The 20774-nt window shown below is 38.2% G+C and overlaps 1 protein-coding gene across 41 annotated transcripts in view; it reads left to right on the top strand.

The window, feature by feature from the left end:
- Positions 1 to 17687, top strand: part of RIMS2 (regulating synaptic membrane exocytosis 2) — a 487486-nt gene extending 469799 nt beyond the window's left edge. For 40 of the 41 annotated variants that reach the window (XM_050891125.1, XM_050891104.1, XM_050891114.1 and 37 more), the window contains 5 exons: positions 13495 to 13636; positions 14973 to 15085; positions 15839 to 15940; positions 16865 to 17004; positions 17469 to 17687. In XM_050891125.1, coding sequence (XP_050747082.1) covers positions 13495 to 13636; positions 14973 to 15085; positions 15839 to 15940; positions 16865 to 17004; positions 17469 to 17687 — 716 coding nt within the window. The remainder of the gene's footprint in view (positions 1 to 13494; positions 13637 to 14972; positions 15086 to 15838; positions 15941 to 16864; positions 17005 to 17468) is intronic. The other variant, XM_050891143.1, reaches the window with a different exon arrangement.
- Positions 17688 to 20774: the final 3087 nt, after the last annotated feature.

The raw sequence follows: 20774 nt of genomic DNA, 5'->3' as shown, positions 1-20774 counted from the left end.
GAGAGTTACTTGTGTTGAGAGAAGGGTTGGTGACACAGTGCTTGTAACTGGAGAATGAGGTGTGATTTAAAAGATGATGTTTATCATCACATTGGAAATGAAGTTATTAACTGAGCTTTAGTTATGTTGAAAAAAAAAATGGGGTGGAGGGTCTTTCCGTTTTCTGCTCATTCATAAGGAAAACAAACCCCACTTCCTCACAGGTGGTTTTCTGACACTACATGGGCTAGCTGAAGGTACCCCTTGTCTGTTACTACAACATAATTTACAAAGAACAGCAGATTTGAACAATTAAATACTGGCCCTGTTTAACTTTTTCTTAGGAACAGCAGCGTAGGTAGAAGGCTATGCGTACAAGTAGACCTTGCAGGTCTCACAGTTAATCTCTACTCATAAAAGTAAGTCCAACCAGTAAAGCGTGTGTGTAATTTCCATGTATCTGTTGCAGGACCAGAACTTTACATAACAAAGAAGATAAATGCAATGGATTTTCTGTATAACTGTGGCCAAAAAGAAAGAAAATAACAAAACCTAAGCTAGCTATCAAAAAAACTGAAAAATAAAAAGTTCCAGTTACTACTTGGAATGTGTGTAATGAATGTACATGTGTAGTTAAGCATGGCACCAAACCCTACCCAGGACAGAACTGGTGTTTCATGAGTTTGTTTTGAAAATACTGGTTTCGTAAAGAAAATAATCTAGTGTGTTTAAATATGTTTACATATAGAATGAACTGATTGTCTTCCCAGTGTTAATCAGAACTAAATCAAGATTTTTAATTTAATTAAGATTAATGGAGCATAGTGCACCTTCAACAGATTTGAGCAATATCAAATTAAGACAGCAGTATTTGTCCGATGCTGCTAGACGAACGTGTATCAGCTATGTATGTGTAGCATTCATAATCTGTATTTTAAATATTTGCATATGCATATATCACCTTTCACATCTCAGGCCGAGAGTTCAGCGGCAAATGTTTGTCGCCAACCTTCACACAGCTTGATTTAGCTTTTCACGTGCAACAGTCCCTGAAGTCTCTTCTCCAAAGCACCTTTCCTTTTCTGATGCGAATGCCGAGGTGCGGTCCCTCGCCTTTCCCCTGGACCCTACTCTGGGGCTGGCCAGGTTGCCCCCTTCCATAGAAAAGAGGGAGCTGCTCCCTGGGGCGGCGTGTGCTGTCCTTCAGTACTCTCATCTGCTCCCTGCCTTGAACGATGAAGTGAACTGCAAAATATTGCCAGTAGACTGCAGGGTAGGCTTCAGAGGGCATTTTTAATCTTTTGACGTGCTAATAAACACTATGGCTGAAAACACACATTTTTAAAACACTGAAAATATCATAGATTATGCTAAACATGCTTTAAAGATTTTTTTCTCTATCATTCCAGAATAGTTGTCTTTTCAGTCCTGATTATTAGTTACAATAATTGCATTAATCCTGTGTGAAATCAGAGTATTGATTTGTTTTGTTCTGGTCTGTTTTCTTTACTTCTCTAGGAAACACTTAACTTATTCCTCAGCTGAGATCTGTGTATGTTTAAAACTGTTCACTGGTTCAAAGAAATATGAAATATACAGAAGTCGGTAGAGGAATATCTGTTAATTTAAGGGTAATTGTAATTATTTATTTAGTTTGTGCTGGCAAGTTATTTAAGCAGAAGTGTTAAAAGAATGTATACTGATTTTTTTACATGTGCTGATTTACGTTATCTGATCCTATTTAGATGTAGGCTACACTTGAAAATGCATTTGATGTAATTCTAATGAAAAAATAGAGAAGTAATTGCTATGCAGTTTTTATGGAGCAGAGTTTCTGCTACCTGAGATTTCAGACGTACCAGGTTACAGAGGGAGTGACAGGCATGACAGCTAAACTCTTTTCCCAAGTGCTCTCACTGAGACTAGAAAGAAAAAAATGCGATGGGTTTTTTTTGATGGCACCTCTGCACTCATATTGGAATTTGTTGTCTTCTGAGTGCTTTTATGCAATTATATTTATGTACCACCAGTGTCCTTAAGTGGGTGTGGTACATGCACTCCCATGTTCACGTACTTAATGCTCTTTTACAGTTTAATCTAAAAAAGGTAGATGTTAAACCCACTTCATAAGTTATCCATCCTCAAGATGTAGTTATTTCTGCATATGATGGATAGGTTAAAAAAAGATAACCTGCTACAGGGGTGCTTTTACATTTCCCACTCAATCACATTTTTAATACAAATAGAAAATCTGACCTGTTGAGGCATTTATTTGTGATACTCTTTCAAAGACTTTTGTTCATTAAGTGCTGAAATGAATACACTGGTCTATAGGTATATCTTTGGGTATGAAAGAAGATGAGTACTGTCAAGTTCAGAAGTAACCGAATAGTAAGTAACTCAATACAATGTATTAATAAGAATAATTTTAGAAACTATTTTTGAACACGATGCTTGAGAAGATCCATTTGAGTGTCAGTTGATTAAAGAAGGAGACTTCTTAAGCCCTGGCATCCAGGCTATGATGTATTGAAGAAGCAGGCTCTGGAAAGGCTGCAGTTTTCCACTTGGTAGCCATGAACTTGCCATGGTTGGCCAGGTTTGCAGCACAGGGAACTGCTGTTCACTCTAGCATTTCCTACTTGCTGATCAGTTAGATGAGTCCTTCAAGTTTATTCACATTTGTTATTTTTAAAGGAGTTTATTATTCTCAGCTGTGTCTAGTAAAAGGTATTGAAAAATCAGTTTTTTCATCATCAATTTATTTGACATGTGTGCATGTGCACACACAGAACTAACACGTCATATGGTACCAGAGCAAATTACGTATGTTATCAGAGTATCAGGGTTATTAAAGGGTGTCTTGCATTTTTTGTTAGATTCATTGATGATGAAGTGTACAGCCTGCATAGTAAAGTGAGAATTGGCATCAAATAATGCTTGGAACAGATTTAAACTATGTGGAAATTGTTGAAGAGGTGTGGAGACAGAGGGCAAATCAGTACCTATCTGAACGCTCTTGAAGCATCCCAAGCCTCACATTCTGTCTGAAATCCTGGCTTTGTTGAAGTTAAAGGAAATTTTGTCATTAAATTCAAAAGACCACGGAATTTCCAATGTAAATGTGTGTGACATCCTTTTAGATGTCTGTGTAGTCACAGTGCAACATTTCATGCACATAATGTATTTAGAAGTAGTGGATATGAGTTTACTAAACTTTCCTGTGGACAACTGGAAAATGCTAGAGCAAGTGAATTCTTCTTGTACAAGAAGGTTACTGGAGAAGAATTACAGTTATCCAACATACACTGAGAAAAGAAGAGAGAGACTCAGATCGCATGTGGTCACTAGAAAGCCTAGGTCTGTTTTTATGAGTGGGACTGTTAACTTGGTGCTTCCTCAAATTACACTGTGCGTATTGTTTGCTGTAATAAATTTGCGCTACAGTTTCCTTTTTATACTCTATTTACATTCACTTCTGATTTGCATTTACACTGAGGTGTTGATACAAACTGTTAAATAGCAGGTTGCCAGGAGTGCAGCTATGGAACTGCTAGTCATTGCAAGATCTGTGTGCAGAACTATGCCCTCCAAAAGGGAGGATATTTCAATTTAATGTCTCCTTTTGCCAAAGTTTTTGGGTGGTAGTGAAGTTATGAGATTCAAGGGGAAAGTCAAATGCTTTGCAGGTGCTGAAGACAATTCAAGAGATAATTTATGATAATTTAAGACATAAATTAACTTAGAAAGAACTGGAAAGCATCTTGGTCTCCCAGTATGTTAGAAAAACAAAAGGCAATTTAAAAAAAAAAAGCCACAGAATGTTCTTCAGTCCAAGACAATCATGCCAAAAATAGCAAGAATTAGTTGTGTTAGCTGAGGGGAAGATACATTACAGTTTTGCCTATTGATGTCTACCGAAAGAAGTATCTAAGTGTTGCTGCAGGAGTTCAGCAGGAATAGAAGCACATTATAGGCTCCTGTCACCTGGCTGCTCACTATCTGGGCAACTTGCTCGAGGGGTTATTCAGTCCCACACAGATATCAGCAGGAATGTTGCCATTGATGCTAGTGCATGAAGGATCAGGACTTAATTAAATGTATGCTGAACTGCTCAGCTGAGCGCTGTTATTGGCTTCAGTGGCATTTCTCACCGATTAATCATTGCTCATTGGTACAGCTGGAATAAAGCTCGGCAGTTCCTGGATTCTGTTCCTGTGGTTAGGCCGCCAGATCACACTGTCCCTCTGGAGGTCCCAGTAGACAATAACAAGCAGACAATAATTTAACCAGAAATAGAAAATGGGGGAAGTAGTAACAATAAATTCATTAACACAGTAATTATTAAAGTGAAGAGAATCTTGCACATGAAGTAGTTATGCTTTAAAATTATCCTCTTAAAAAGAATAAAGTAATAGTAGGAGTGTCAGGCAATGAAGAAAATGAGAATAACTACATCTTCTTGGGGGAATTGGCCTACTTTTTGGCCTTGGTGGTAAAGATGACCTTGTTTACGTGGAATGTTCATAGGCAGAGCCAAGGTGGAATATGAAAGAAGGGTATACTGCCATGTGGCAGGGTATCTGCTGTAAAAGATGAAGCTTTAAAGACCTTAGCTTGATTGATGCTAACACGCCAGAGATTGTCTGCTGCACGTCTCATGCAACAGTGGGCTGGCTCGTCTTAGAGGATAAAAATCACTCCGAATATGGAATAATAATCATTCCGTACAGAATCTGTACGACATTTAAGTTTATGGTCGATAATTTTTTTACGTTTGCTGCTAGGGCACTGCTCAGGGGCTGAGCTGAGTCAGCCTTTCTGGCAGTGTGGTGGGGCTGGATCTCCCCCACTTCCACAGCTCCTTGGGCTGACTCCAGCGTGGAGGCAGTACAGAAGTCATTTCCAGCAATTTGCATCTCTCTTTCTAGTCCCAAGTGTTTTTACCAATTGCACTCAGGTACTATACTGATGAAGCAGATGTAGATGCCAAGATGGGTAAGACCTTTTAAAAAAGAAGCATAGAAAAACCTATACCGTTGCTGGTGAAGTAAAGAGTGTGACAAACAAAACACATGTATTCTGGGAAACATCTGGAAAATCAACAGAAAAGTAGAAGAGACTGCAGAAGGATTGACATTCAAAGTACAACATACTTCAACCTGACTATATGATAGAAATGCCCAACAGAGTTTTAAAGCTGTATTTCTTTTATATTTGTTGTATTTCTCTTCTGAGCTGCTAGTTACATTGCAGCGTGTACCTGAATAGCTAACAGATAACTCAGGTATGTCTATAACAGCAGCAGTGAAGCTACAGTGTATGACAGGTTTCATCTCTGGTGGTACCTACATAAACCTGAAAAAACCTGTCTCATATCTACATGCTGTAATTGTCATTTTTCAATGGCAAGGTCAACAGTGTAGTCAGAGCAGCGGCACGCTGTGTTGCCGTTGTTTCAATTGGAGAGGTAAATGTTTAACAGCAGTAGTTTGAAAATGGGTCATTACAGTGTGAAATTTGCTCAGAGTTTTGGGAGCTGTGGTTATTTAAATAATGATATTTGCATGGTATCATTACTCATCTTAGACAAAGCTGGGAGGAAGAACTCTTTCTAATTTGTGTAATCTCAGTAGCCATCCAACTACTTGGCACCATCTATCTCATTAAGCCCTAACAGAGGGTGTTGAATTGTTTCAACACACTTGCTACATCATTCAAAAATGCTGCACAGATCCGTCTGATAGTGTATGTAATGACCCTAGCTATACTAAAAATAATCAAGGTTGAGTTAAAGAATGGTGTTACTGTCATTATTGCATATTTAGAAAGTATCTCTCAATTCATATAATACAAAAATAAAAAAGCAATTCTGAGCTCCTCAATATACACAGTCTTCACTGTTTAAGTTTGAATCTGCTGTTGGCACTGCATGGAATAATTTTTATTAATAAGTGTATAAGAATGCTATACATCCAGCAAATTGAATGTACGTATAAAGATAAAAACATTATCACTCAAAACTGCAATGATGGTTTCTTTTTACTTAAGATGGTCATCCTTTGTCATTGGCAAAATCAAAGACTGGGTTTAAAGATTTCTTGTGGTGAAGATGTGCATCTCTTTAGTGATTCCTTATGTAAATGGTATATAAAATTAGAATGTAATTCCACAAAATTGCTTGCTCTATTTTTTCAGGATTTTAATAGCTTGGCGCTGACACTGATTTCCCACTGCTTTGCACTTTTTGTAGTCATGTAGATTGTTGTACAGGATGTACAAAGTGGATATAAAATGCTACCATTCTGTTTTGACACATGCACAAAATATGCACAAAGTCCGACCTATTATATTTGAGTGATAAGAACATTTATCTGTGTGGAGATCGTAACTGGTCTAAATGAGGGTTCCTGAAAAACTGTTCATTCAGGTCACGTGGCACATGGGACATACAGCTGTGGGCTGCAACGCCACGTGCTTCTTCATTGTCATATCTCTGTGTTCGGTTTTACAGCAATCGTACGAGGCTTTTGGCAGGTGCATCCTCTGACCACACTTAGAAAACCGATGGTCTTACCAGTAACAGAAACAGAGACTTCTACAGAAGTGCTGGAAAGGCCTGAGTGGCTGTGGGCAGTTGTGTTTCTGATTCACATCTCACTGTCAGGAGTTGTGCATTTCTAAATAAAAGTAATTAGGATAACATATTAATTCTGCATTTGATGTCTGCTGTTCTTATATTGCATCAGAACTAAACTCTTTTTATGATCCCATATTTGAGACATTTAATGTGCAACAGTATTTTTCCAAGTTAGATTCAAACCTTTATGGATCTCTGGTTGGACTGGCTAGTCAAGGAGTAGTTTACTAGCTCAGTAGACCTCACTATAGCAGCTGACTTGGAAATACAGCTTACACAAATTTGAAGAAAACGTTCCTTACTGGCCCTGCAGTCATACATTTGAAAAAAATAGCATAAATGTAATAGAGATGTCCTGATCTCTCTTGGGCCAAACAGGTGACTAAAATATAAAAAATACTTTATTTTCTTACTGTGCGTTACAATCAAGATCTGTAATCAACATTTGTTATATAGTCAGAGCCAAGTAACCAAAAAAGAAGTGGAAATCACATCAGTACTAACACCTCTCATCCTTACAGGTGCGGTTATTTAGTTTTGATTCCCTGGGATGGCTCCCAGTCCATCGGTTGTCTGTTATCACGGGTAAATTCTTTGTCAAGGAAATGGCCAAGCAGCAAACCTCCATGCTGTGGTTCTGTATATACTTATTTGGGATTTCCAGGGAATGTTACATAGCACAGGTATTAAAAACAAGCTCTAAGCTGTCAGAGATGGCTATTTGTCCTTTTTATATGTAGCATGTTCAGTAGTGATTCTGAATAATAATACAGAGGATACTGGAATTTTAGGAACATTAAGTAATTATCATGTATGTAGAAAAACAGCTCTTTGTTAACACTTAAGTCTTGTAAAAATGTTTCAAAAACTTTTGGGACTGCAGGTGTCGAAGAGCTTAAACTGATGGATGCCCCACACAGACAAAAGCAGTTTCTATTGTCTGATGCTCTTAAGAATTTGCTGAAAGGTCAGTTAGGACTAAAGAATGGACATCAGCACAGCAGTGAAATTAAAGTGGCAGAATACAACTTTAAACACATTAAAAAGTGGGAGAGAATAAGGAGCAGGTACCTGCCTTAAACCACAGCATTGCTTGGCAGCTGTGTGTGGTACACTGACTTCACATCATGCGGCCACAACAAGCCATGGGGATCTTTTCCAGATTGAACGTATGACCAGCCTTGCCATGACAGGGAAATGACATGCAGACAAAGCATGCTGCAATCTGGCCAAAGCTTTATATCCCGGGGACAACTGAGATTTGTGGTGGCTGCTTCTTGGGTCCTGTATATGGGAATTCATCAAGAATGGGACTCGAAAGCTTCTCTACCAGCCTTTGACCAGAAGCTCAAGCAACAGTTTTGCAGCTGATTATTTCGTTCAATTATCTGTTTCTTTCACTTTTTCTTAGGTGCTGTCTTAGTTAACCTTAATCTTAATTAACCATGCTTCCAGTATGGCCAGAGGAAAGAGAGAGGAGGAAACACAAGGGCACAGGACAAGAGTCAAGAAGTATTTTTTGACTGAAAATGAAAAACTAGTGAGGCCTCCTAAGAAATTTAGAAACGCATAGTGCAAACTGAGGCTATCAGTCCAGGCTCTCTCAGGCTTTCCAAACCTGTCTGCTCCTATACTGAAGAGCTTCCCTACTGAAGGCAGCTCTGCTTTTGGGCTACCAGGGCAGGCCATCCCCATCCCAGTCAGAATTTCTTAGTGTTTTGCATTCAGATATTCATGGGAGCAGGAACTGGAACACATCTTCCCTTCTTCCTTACAAGTGCAAAGTAAGGGAGAGCCCCTGGCTATAGTTTCTCCCTGGCCCTGCAAATGCTCTTTGGGCTTCATAAATGCTTACAGCATGCGCTGTGAAAAAACTTCATCAGAAGGACTGTAACAGGACACTTCATAAGCTGGTCATTAGCACTGGCCTCTGACAATTGGTGAGATGGGCTCAGAGCTTCTCAAACTGAGGTGACAGTGGAATTTGGGTTTCCCAAGGCCTGCTTAAATTAGTAGATCCTAATCCATGGCTGCTGCTTGGTGTCTGTGGGTGACACAAGGAAAGAAACAACTCAGCTGTGGTTCCCAGCAGTGCTTCAACAAGAGCTAAATGTCTCATTCAAAACCTGGGCTGTTCCAGACCCAGAATTGTGCGGCTGCAAGGGAATTTGAGACCTACCCCATCCCCCTTTTCTTAGGTAGGATCAAACGTCCTTGGACTGTCTCTGATGATTTTATCTAACCTGTTCTTAACATGCCCAGAGCAGATCTCTAGATATGTAAAGAGCTTTACTCTTGAAAAATGGTCACTTACAGGCAGCTAACTCCTGAGTTCAAATGAAAAGACTGAAGCAGTATTTATGCAGCCTTTTTGGTGAGGTGAGGAGAGCAGAGCAGAGGCACCTCAAGCACTTGAGTGTGTTTCTGAAGCCACAGCTGCTCTGTACTCAGTCCAAGTCCTACCAAGAGATCGTGTACCACCTGGGCACTGGCATAGCCAGCCTGTCTCTGCCGGCACCAGCGATGTTCTCTCTTGAGGCTCTGTGCCTGGTGGTGAGCAGTAGTTGGAAGCTCTTGCTGAGAGCGAGCTGAGAGCTCTCACTCTCCCCACCGAAGGCAGATTTTATCTGGCTAGATCCCAGATCACGGAAAGTAATCTGTTGCATTCACTGCAGTTTTCGACTTGTCCTCATCTGCTATTGAAGATCATATCAGTAGTTTTGCACCCCTAATTTGCAAGTGATTTGCACTCCAAGTTGTGGGAACAAATAATTCCATGTGTAATTTAGAAAATGTGGCCTGTGGAGTCTATTTGCAGTAACCATATTAGTTAAATCACCAGTGTGATTAACTGTAAGAATGAATGTGCTTTCATAAATGCCAAAGCAATTATTTCTGATAATTTATTCCACTCCTTACAATATGGCTGCAAGAATCTGAACGAGTGTTTTTCAGATAATATATTCCATATTTTGTGATGGGGACTTGAGAGAAATTTATTCTTTCTAGGGCAATTAGATTATACTAATTTGAAGAACATTTTCAATGTTCTTTATTAGAGCTTAGTAAATTGTGAGTAAAATGATTTTCAGTGTAGGTGGTCAGCAACATACTTAGCAACAAAGTACACTACTAAACTCTCTTGTTTCCGCATCCTTTCACTTGGTAGGATTAAAAACAGCGTGCATGAGGTGAGTGTATATGTATATATACTTTATGATTATAAAACCAACCCCCACTTTTACAGCGGCACTAGTTACATGTTTACTTCTGTGTTAGTGTCAGATGCATTCCCAAGTTACTCATCTAGCTAGAGATTAGCATCACCTCAACTGGGTTCATTCAACTGTATGTTTGTTTTCACAAATGTTTTTGGGAAATGATCTGTCTTAAAAGAAAAAGAACAACTTTAAAACACATTGTTGGTTTGTTCCTTTTGGGCTGGGTCCAGTACAGAATGCAGCCACACAAGTAGTTGAATTAGCACAATAGAGGAGGTTTTAATTTCCAGGCAGGAATGAGGGAAAACAGTTTGGATTTACTAGAGTGGTAAGACCTTCAACCAGATCTTCTACCAGCTACAGCTTGGAATATGGCACCAAAGGCTATTTCTTTGAGTTGAGTAACTACTTAGCATTTTCATTGCTACTTGCAACCTTTTAAGTATTTTAACGCTGAATTTATGAAACACAAATTATGGATTATGTAAACACTGTCTTTGCTTTTAAATTGTTTGAGGATTTGTGGGATTATTTTTGATTTATTACATTTTTCCGGGGACCAATGTATTGATAGTATTGTGGGCAATCAAGTGTAGGTATTTCTCATGTGTATTATTACACGAGCCAAGTTTAATCTGAAAGAATATTTGTCTCTAAAGCAGTGGCTCAGGAGTCACGCCTGTGATCTGGGTGGTCTTCTGTACTTCTATTCCAAATTGCGATTTTGCTGTTAAAATCTTCAATTCTTATTTCAAGAAGTATCAATATCATGATTAAGAGCCTTTTTGCTGAAAGGTCAGATCTTTCTCTTTCGAGACCATCAGAGAGTTCTGCCTGTTTGTGTTGAAAACTGGAAAATAGTTATTCACATAGCCTTTTTTCAACCCTCCTTAAATTCAGTGTTAAGGTCAAAATAATTAGTTTATCACCTGCACTTATACAAAAGTTGGATATACTATGCGTGCCTAACTTTCATGCTGTATCAAAGTTTCATCTTCTCAGCTGCCGGCCTGTCTTCATGTGAACCAGAGCACTTATTTCAGTTAAAATGAATGCGGGAAAGTAAAACTGCATTAAAATAGGATTCAGAGAGATGCTAAGAACAGCTACACATGTGCCTCTGTGAAGACTTGAATGGCAATTGCACCAGTTCTGCCTTGATTTCTCAGTAAATTGATGTGCAACAGATGTGTTAATTTTTTTCTGTGAACGTTCTGCTAGAGTGAAGACATACAGACTTATAATTCTAATTCAGAAAAAAATCTGCCTTACTAATTAATAAAAGTTACTATATACTCCTTCACATATCACGTATTCAAACATGTATTTATCCCAAACCCCAAAATCTTTGAAAGATATCATACGAAGAGATTGAAGAATCATGCAAGACAGAGATGTTCTGTTAAATTTGCATGAGAGAATTCATGTTTGCAACAACGAACCAAGAATGACCACCATTCAACAAGGCTGGACGAAAATGAATGCTTACTAATCAAAAGAGATCTTACAACGGAGGAGTAATATCCTGTAACAATACTTGAATGAAAAGAGCATGGGGCTTCAGGAGTTGAGTGCCTTTCACATGTAACTATGACGCAGTGTACCTCTTCTACAAAACTATAGCACAATTTTTTCCTGGCAGTTTTGTGGGAATATTTCTTTGATATGAGTGATTGGATTTTAGAACAACTCTGGACCAGTGTTGGAAGTCAGCTGCCAGCTTTCATTAGTTTAATATAAATAATAAAACCAGCAGACACTTGGCACAGTACAAACCAATAGAAATGAAATTTTTGACTTCTGCCCTTCATTTTTCATATGTCATGTTAGCCTTGTATCTTTTTAATTTGTATTTATTGCACCAGATATTGATGGGCATTTTCAGAAGTAGTTTTGACATAGTAAAAAAATTATTTCACTCTGTTGGGTAATAAATTCATGTGGGTAGCTGAAGTTCTAGAGGAAAATTATTACTTCTGTTATTTTTATATACTGATTAAAAGTTACGGTCTTAAGGAATGCGTAGAAGGCTTGTAATAAGCAATACGATTTGAACCACTCATGATACTACTATAGAAATGTCTCACTACTGCTAATATTGCAAAGTTATTAATCTTTCTTGACAAGGGGCCAGTGGGTTTCAAAGCATTTTGGGTGTCTATTTCCCACTTCAGTAAAATTCCTGTGTTCTTTATCTGACCTAATATCCCTCCTGACTGGAGGGCCTGGGAGACTTCAGCCCACACTGCAGCCTGTAGGACAGAGTGACACTGAAAATGTGAAATCCATGTCCCTCTCCTATTCCCTGTCTGAGGGTGCAGGTCCTCTTACTCTAAGCCAGCCCCTGTGCTCACACGTTCTCCTTGGGGTGTGAGAGTCCTTATCCCAGGACAATCTCCTCCCTTGCTCATTTCCTTTCTCAAATCCCTAGAGTTTCACCGACCCCACAGGTCCCGCAGTTCTTCTGACCTCTGGTACATGATGAGCCAGAGAAGGTGTAAAGGGTAGCAGAGGTACAAACAACTGCAGAAGAGGGTGAGTCCCTACCTATCCTAGGATACTGGATATTACTCTACCCTCATTGTATCAATATTTAAGAGTTCTGATATTATTTGGTGTTGTGTACATTTAGAGTTATGGCTCTTTTATAATATTATCAGTACATCACACATCACTGTGCTGAAGTCGGGGGTACTGAACAGATGAAAGAAATTGGAATACAGAATTCCTTGCCCCATTGCAGGGAACAGCATTTAAAATCAGAAATGACATGGAGTGACTGTCTTATTCATGAAAGAAAAACTGAAGCTTCATTCCTACTCATTTCTTTCTTTTCTTTTTTTTTTTGGTTTTTTGGTGGTGCTTTCAATATATCTTCCAGCTGAGGTCTTGATCAAAATTCCTATACTAAAATGCTACTATATCAAGTTTTGAGTATTTTTTCCCTTGTCTGATACCCAGCTATCTGTCACTTTGCTGTTTTTACAACTAAAACTAAACTATGCAAGCAGATACAAAAATTGTAACTCTTGGAGGTGGTAATAAAGTTTCATATTGTGCATAAAAGTCAATACTGTATTTTTTAGATATAAAGTTAAAGCAGCTAGTGAAATGAGAAGAGCGTGAATAAAGAAAAAAGAATGGGAAGGGGTTTTGATTTGTTGTTTACTATCCTCACTAATGGATATCTGTAACTTGATTTAGCAGATAATGACCAAATGTTTTTAAATCAAATAATTCACCTGAATTAGAACGTTCCTCAGACACTGCAGGTTTTGACATAATGGTAACATTTTAATTGAATTCCTAAGAGGGATGTATTCATCCAGAGAAAATGTATTTTAAACACACTAGGCTATGGATAGTGTAAATCTGGTTACCTCCGTGGGCAGACTTGTGTTGTGCGTATGCTGTCTGCCCTTGGAAAGCAGGTGGTGACAGGACTAAGGTCCTGTAAAAGAGATTTACAATGCTGCTTGCCTATTGTCAAACAACTGGTAATTTTTAAATGGAAGGTTTGGTTCAGGTCATTAATTTCTGGCTTGGAGTGTTTCTGCCACGTGGAGTGGTGATGTGCTGCCCGCAGCAGCGCCCTGCAGGGCCGTCCAGCTGCGACAGCGCAGTGCGATGGGGGCTTCTCTTTTGTCTCTGCAGAAGCAGGGGGCAAGAAGCTGCGGAGCACCGTCCAGAGGAGCACTGAGACAGGGCTGGCCGTGGAGATGAGGAACTGGATGACCCGTCAGGCCAGCCGGGAGTCGACGGATGGGAGCATGAACAGCTACAGCTCTGAGGGAAAGTAAGCGGCAGTTATAACTGTGGTTACCTGACGTTTCTCCATGAAACTGGTAGTTAGACAAAAGTGCGGTGAGCGCTGTAGGTCCTGTTCAGTTAGAATTCCCTTCGCAAGCTAGTGTCATTGATGGACCAAGCCTAAGTCTTCCCTTGTGACTGAAAGAGTCTCCCATTGCTGGTGCAGGAAGGATGAGGATCATTTCTGCCATGCCATGAGAAGGGCAGCTGGTGGGTCAGAGCATCAGCATGCGGTGTGGCAGGAGGGGAAGCAGGTGCAGTGCACTGAGTAAAACACAGAAAAGGACAGGTTCTCTGCTGAAAACTCCTCACATACGTCTGTGCTTTGCAGAGCAAAGCATTTCCAGAGCATTTCCAGGTGTCATTCGCTGGGCTCAAGAGTTTTCCAAAGATTCTGCTAATTAATCCTGAAGAAATGATCTGGGCACGAGTATGAGACTGTCATCTGTCATGCTTTTCATAAAAGCCCAAGTTAAACTCTTCTGAGTGGTATGTCCAAGACATTGCCCAGAAAAATCTTACTGTGGATAGATTTATTAGTGGTATTCACAGCACTGGACGATACGCCTGTACTGGACAATATATCTTACACGTCCAAGTTGATGCACTATATGCACTTGAGATGGACATTTATTTATGGTTGGTCATTACAAATCTCATTAGTTCTTGTTGCCTTGTAATGGGGCACAGATAATTTATGGCAAGAATTTGAATTTTAAGTTTCTTTGGTCATTTGCCACAATGGATTTCAGTTCCATTATTGAATAGATGTCATTCTCAAAGACATTTTTAACAAAATGTTTATAATGAATGCTGATTTTAAAAGGTGATTTTAAAAATAGGGACCAGTATTCAGTCTAATGTAGTAATTTCACTGGATATATTTGACACTCAGCCATTGAGTTCACGTTGACTGAGAAAAGTGATCAGTTTTACCTTCATGTAACTAAATTACTGGTAAGGGCATGTATTAGTCTTATTGAACTGGTCTCATGAATTCTACAATAATTAACAGTGGTCTTTAATATGTTGGGAAAAGAGAGCATGATGGAAAAATATTACTGTGGAAATCAGACTTAGTGAGGATTAGTGCTTCGTTCACCTGTTTGTTTATATGCTGGAGGCCGAATTGCTGCTTGTTGAACACTCTGAAGTTTTGAAAATTACAGTAATTGTTTTGTAATCTTGTCAGTGTAAGTAAGTTCCTTGTGAGCAGCAGTACCAAAACCATAAATGCTAAATGCAAAACATCTAGAAAACAAAAAAGGGCAAATTCAAGTGTATTTATTTGGGTTTTTTTTTCAATTTTTTTTTTTTTTTAGTTTGATTTTCCCTGGTGTGAGGTTGGCTGCTGACAGCCAGTTCAGTGATTTTCTGGATGGACTTGGTCCTGCCCAGCTTGTAGGACGACAGACTTTGGCAACACCATCAATGGGTAAGCATTTATGTCCTCTAAATATGATATAATCTACTGGGTCTGGTAATTAGAACATAGAAATTATCCAGATTCTAAGTCTTTAAATAAGGATTTCCCATGTGGTTTTGAACAACTCAGTTCAGACCAAAACTATAACCTCAGCCAAAGTTGAACATAATTGTGGATGCTCATTAAGACACTCAAAAGTAGAAAGGTGCTTTGAAAAATTCAGTCTTTTATCTCTTCTTCTTCAGTTTCCTATCTTTAAAATGTGGCTAATGAGACCAATCCTTTCTCTGAATCACTTGCATAGTATTGAATAAAAATGGAAAGTTAGGTGCAAAGTATTTTTTATTATTGTGCTTACAGACATTTTTATATTCAGAAGTTATCTTTTCGTACCTTGTCTTAAACTAGAGGCATGGTGAAGAGATTTCAAACAATTTTACAGAGCTGCTTTGTACTAATTCCCTTGCTGCTTTTTTTTAATCTGAAATTCTTAGGACAAAAAAAGAATTTAATTTGAAGTGATAGGGGCATGGGAAATGGGAGACAAGATGTTATTGCAGGGTTTTTTAATTGTTTACTAACGTAAATAGCAGTGAAGAGGATAAGTATTAAATTATCTAGTAGTGTTAAAATCCAGATCATATTTATGGGTGGAATGCAGACAATACAAGTCATCACGTATTCGTCCTAGAAATTCCCATAGCTTTTCATATATTTAGGTATTTCTGAATTACAATGCCAGGATTTCTTTTTGTTGTCTAGGAGATATCCAGGTGGGAATGATGGACAAGAAAGGACAACTGGAAGTAGAAATAATCCGAGCCCGTGGCCTTGTTGTAAAACCAGGTTCAAAGACACTGCCAGGTAAGGAAGAAAAATCTTAGCAACAAGAATAGAGTTCTACAAAAAAAATCTAACAAACATCCAACTTCTGAGGCTTTACTCTTCAACTTAGGTAAACTCTTAGCAAATTCACATATCAGTAGATTACAGTATTGTACACTGAAATGCATAATGTATTGAAATGGTATACAAAAAGCAACCGTACTTCAGGAGGAAAAGAAAATCAGACTGGCGTCTGGGCTACCAGAAGACACAAAAGTATTTTAGTAATAGCAAATGCATCCTTGGTTATGGGGTAGAAAGGAAGGTATATACTGAAGATGTGATATAGGAATCTTAGGGACGAAGAGGGAATCAACAAGAGGTGTGGAACAGGTACCTACTCAAAAAGTAGACCAGTATTTGATACCTACTCCTTATTTTATAAATCTGATGTCCTATAACACTATGTGAAAAGGACAATATAATGATATTTTTAGCAAGCTCTTCTGCCAAAATAGAATTTGTGTCAGAGTCTTTTCTTCACTGATTTTCACCTTGTAGATAATTTGAAATTATTAACAATTTGGAGCATTGATCCAAATCTCACCAAAGTCAATGCAAGTCATTCATTTACTTAATAGGCCTATTTTGCATACTGTACAGTATAGAGATACTATATATAGGAATATCTGATTTTTCCAGGTCAAAATCTGAATCGTTTCATGGCAAGAGAGACATATAAAAAGTAGTAAAGAAAAAATTATACCAGGGAGAAAAGTAAAGAAAATCCATGGATGCTTTGCATGTGAATAAATGCTAATACTGCTTGTGGAGATTTGTTCATATAAGTTATATATCCAGTAAAAGGCAGATTTTATCATATGGTGACAGAACAGTGCATCTGTTATGCAAAAAATCTGGACTGCTTTTTTACTTATTGTTCTTTATTTTCTTTCTTCTAAGCACCATATGTAAAGGTGTATCTATTAGAAAATGGAGTCTGCATAGCCAAAAAGAAAACAAAGGTAGCAAGAAAAACGCTGGAGCCACTTTATCAGCAACTTCTATCATTTGAAGAAAGTCCCCAAGGAAAAGTTTTACAGGTAATTTGCATCAATATTCTTCTGACTCTGAAAACGTCACCTGTACAGTTTTCACTGAATGAGGTTCAAACTTCCTGTCACGCTTCATTTGGCAAGTTCTACTATTTCAAATACTTGTTGAGCAGATAAATACTACAGTAATAACTGTTGATGCAAGCAGAAAGTACTGAGCAAAAGTTAGTTGTAGATTATTTTGCTTCTACTGTACGTATCGGCTCCTTCTCTCACTGGGCTTTCTTTAGTATCATGGATAACCGCTCTGTTACTGCCCAGGTCATTTCTGTCACTGCATCATGATTAGTATACACAGAACTTTATACGTATTATACACAGAAATACGTCAGCAGTAACGTATTTCATTCCTTACTATAATTAAATAAGCAGAAGCATTTGACGAATCAGATTGAAGCTCTCATCATTTTTGCTGAAATTTTTCTATTTTCTTGTGTTTCCTTTGCTAACAGATAATTGTTTGGGGAGACTATGGACGTATGGATCACAAATCCTTTATGGGAGTGGCACAGATACTTTTAGATGAACTGGACCTGTCCAACATGGTGATTGGGTGGTTCAAACTCTTCCCTCCTTCTTCCCTAGTAGACCCAACTTTAGCTCCTCTCACTAGAAGAGCTTCCCAATCATCTCTTGAAAGTTCAACAGGACCTTCGTATGCTCGCTCATAGCAGCTGTGAAACTGTTGTCATAGCAACCAGCGTTACAAAAAAAATAAAATTACAGGTCGCAAACCCTGGTAACACTGCATGCTTAATGTTGTGTCTTCTGAGCCTGTTTCTAGGGCTGCAACGCGATCCTGTGTTCTCAAGGAAGTTGCACACATTGTGCCCTATGGAAGGCCCTCAGGTGAAGGACTGAAGTCATGAAGAACTGATAGGTTTGGAGTTCAGGGACATTCAGTTTTGGTCCAATCTGAAGCCATGGACTAAACTAAAAGAATCGATCTGTTTCATGCAACAAAAGTCCTTTTCAATGGCATATCTGTTTTGTTGCTCCCGTTTCTTTATTTAACTGCCCTCCCCTCCTAAAGCTTGGTTATGCCACAGAAATGGAGTTACCCTCCCATGAAGCCATGCTACAAGTCAGTGGATTAGCAGACATTGGAAGAAAAGAAGAATGTAAGGATGCTGGAAAAGTCAACTGTCGTTTGAAACAGTTACTTGAGACCTGAAAACTCTTCATACTGAAAAGGTTCAAGACTTAAAGTGACGGGCTTCATACCTCCAGCTATAGATACAGTGAAACCCCTGATATGATGGACTCTGAAAAATAAAGTTCTGTGGATATACTGTACTGTATGAAATTAAAGAAACTTTTTTGCATGGACACAGATTTAGCTGAACACTTAAATTATTTTCTTGGGGCTGCAACTTGCAAAAAAAAAAAGAATAAATCAGCCATTTTCAACAATTTATATTATTTTTAAAAATAAATTTCACTAGTGCATGGTTTTAAAGGGAAGAGAATGCAACAGGGTGATACAAAGACACACCACGTTTATCATTCTTTAAACCAGTCATGGTCTGTATTTTTGCAGACGTATATTAAAAATAAAAAATAATTTCTAGCAAATATTTAAAATTCTGTTTATGTGACAAGAAATAAGTGTAATATATTAAATTTATTTAAATGTAAAAGGTACAAGCCTTGTAAAGTTCAACATAATGTGCAAATTGTACACTTCTTTTACCTCCTCCTTTCTCTATCTCTCCTCCCAGTCTCCCTTCTTCCTTTTGCTCTTTTTCCCCTCTACCTCCCAGGATGATCATCATATTCCAAAATGGCTACCTTTTGACTTATTACTCTCTTATGCCCCATATTTGGTTCAGGGTTGCAGATTGTTCTGCATTTCTGAATTATTTGAGAAAAATATTGTTTAAGAACTTACTTTTTTTCAAGCATGTTGAAAAGGATTTTGCAACATGGCTTGGGAGTACATTAATGTAATTCAGCATGTATTTGATAAAGAAGATATTTGAACTTTTTGCAATTTATTGTACAGTGCATGGTAACTTATTTTCATTTTTTCTCACCTTCAAATTGAATTCTACAGCAAAATACTGGAATCATGTGGCCATTGTAAGATGTCTTCAATAAATTTGTTTTCAGCACCAGCATCTTTCATTCAAAGGTTGAACTATCATTTCGTGAAGGTTTTTGGAAAGAGGAAAAATTATGTACCTGCTTGATTTTTAGGAGATAAACACTTTTATTTGCACTAAGCCAAATTAATTGCTACATTTTTGAGATTACAAAAGCAACAAAGATTACTAATTCGTACAGTTCTTCTGCTGTAAAGTTCAATTTTCATAAACCACATTTGTGTTGCAAAAGACATAATTAGGTAATATCAGTCTGGAAAATATCAGTCTTTGGTTCGTAAAATAGCCTTAAAGAAAGCTTATCAGTACCACTCCGACAGCTATTTGACACCATTACCAGAACCCTCACTGTAGTCAATGGATCTTCAAAAACCTGTTTTTTGTAGCAGACAGTAACTACCGTTGGGTGGTGCTGCAAGTTCAAGCTTCTCATTAAATTACATTATTTAAAGGGAATGTAACTGGCTAACATTTAATAACAAAATAACCTTTTTTTCTGGGTCTTTGTATGCCTTTAATACCTATTTAAGGTTTAATATTGAAACCTTGCAATAATTTTTGAAATATACATTACATTTACCTTTAAGGCCACACAGAATTATTCTGATTTTATTTGACAATCTATTGAAGTTTCCCATTAACAAATTGTACATGCCTCATAGGAGGGCAAAAGTAATAACAGTATCACTTAAAATGCCTTTTACTTTGTGCAATATCATATAAATCAAGATTGTGTCTTGTCTTCAGAGTTTATATAATGGATTATTGTTAAGTTAATGGACAGACTGGTAAAATTATATTTATTGAAATAATTTAGACACTTGTCTACCAGCAGCAAATAAATACTACTAACATGCAGTCTACAATATCCCCTAGGATATTAAACAAAAATACATAACCATTTTCCTGATACTGTGAGATGTGCTCACACATTCTTGTATGCATAGTCCTATATAAATTATTTCAAATTTTAAAATCAAGGACATGACGCATGGAAGATTTGTACATACTTGTCATTATGCAGTATTTATTTTTAAAAAATTAATGTATTTTTTTTAATTTTCACATGTCTGCAACTCTACTTATGGTTTAGTTATGTAAATAGCACTATTCCAGTGATCACTGCTGTCTTGTACATAGTACGTTTTAAAAAGTTAAAAGGAATTACAGTTGGGGGGAAAAAAAAAAGGGCAGATTAGGCCTGTAATGAACACCAACTAATGTAAATCAAACTCATTCTGGTGATGGTATTTAACACTTTAAATAAAACATTTTCTTTACAGAACTTGTGTGCAGCACTTTGTTGCTTTTCTCTGAGATGGTCGGCAGCATCCTTGAGTGGAGTTCGTGGCAAACAGCACATGCAGCTGAAGAGCAAGCAAGCGCTTCTTCTCGTAACGGTGCTGCAAATGAAATGCCATTTTTAAGATAACATGTTCACTGCCAGAGGTTTTTGGACCGTGTGTGCACACAGGCCGGGGCAGCGGTGGGAGCCTGGGTCTGCCTGTCCCCCAGCCAGGTGTCGGGCTCTGCGCTCCAGCCACACTCTGCTCTCACATGCCGAAACCGGCGCATGGCTCCAGGGCTGGAGCTGGCTCTGAGCTGCCAACCCTGACTGCGAGGACGTGCCCGAACCCCGATGTAACCAGCACA

The sequence above is a fragment of the Gymnogyps californianus genome, chromosome 2, assembly GCF_018139145.2.
Source record: "Gymnogyps californianus isolate 813 chromosome 2, ASM1813914v2, whole genome shotgun sequence".
Lineage (NCBI taxonomy): Eukaryota > Metazoa > Chordata > Aves > Accipitriformes > Cathartidae > Gymnogyps > Gymnogyps californianus.
The sequence above is the reverse complement of the archived record's forward strand: the minus strand, read 5'-3'. Positions and strand labels throughout refer to the sequence as shown.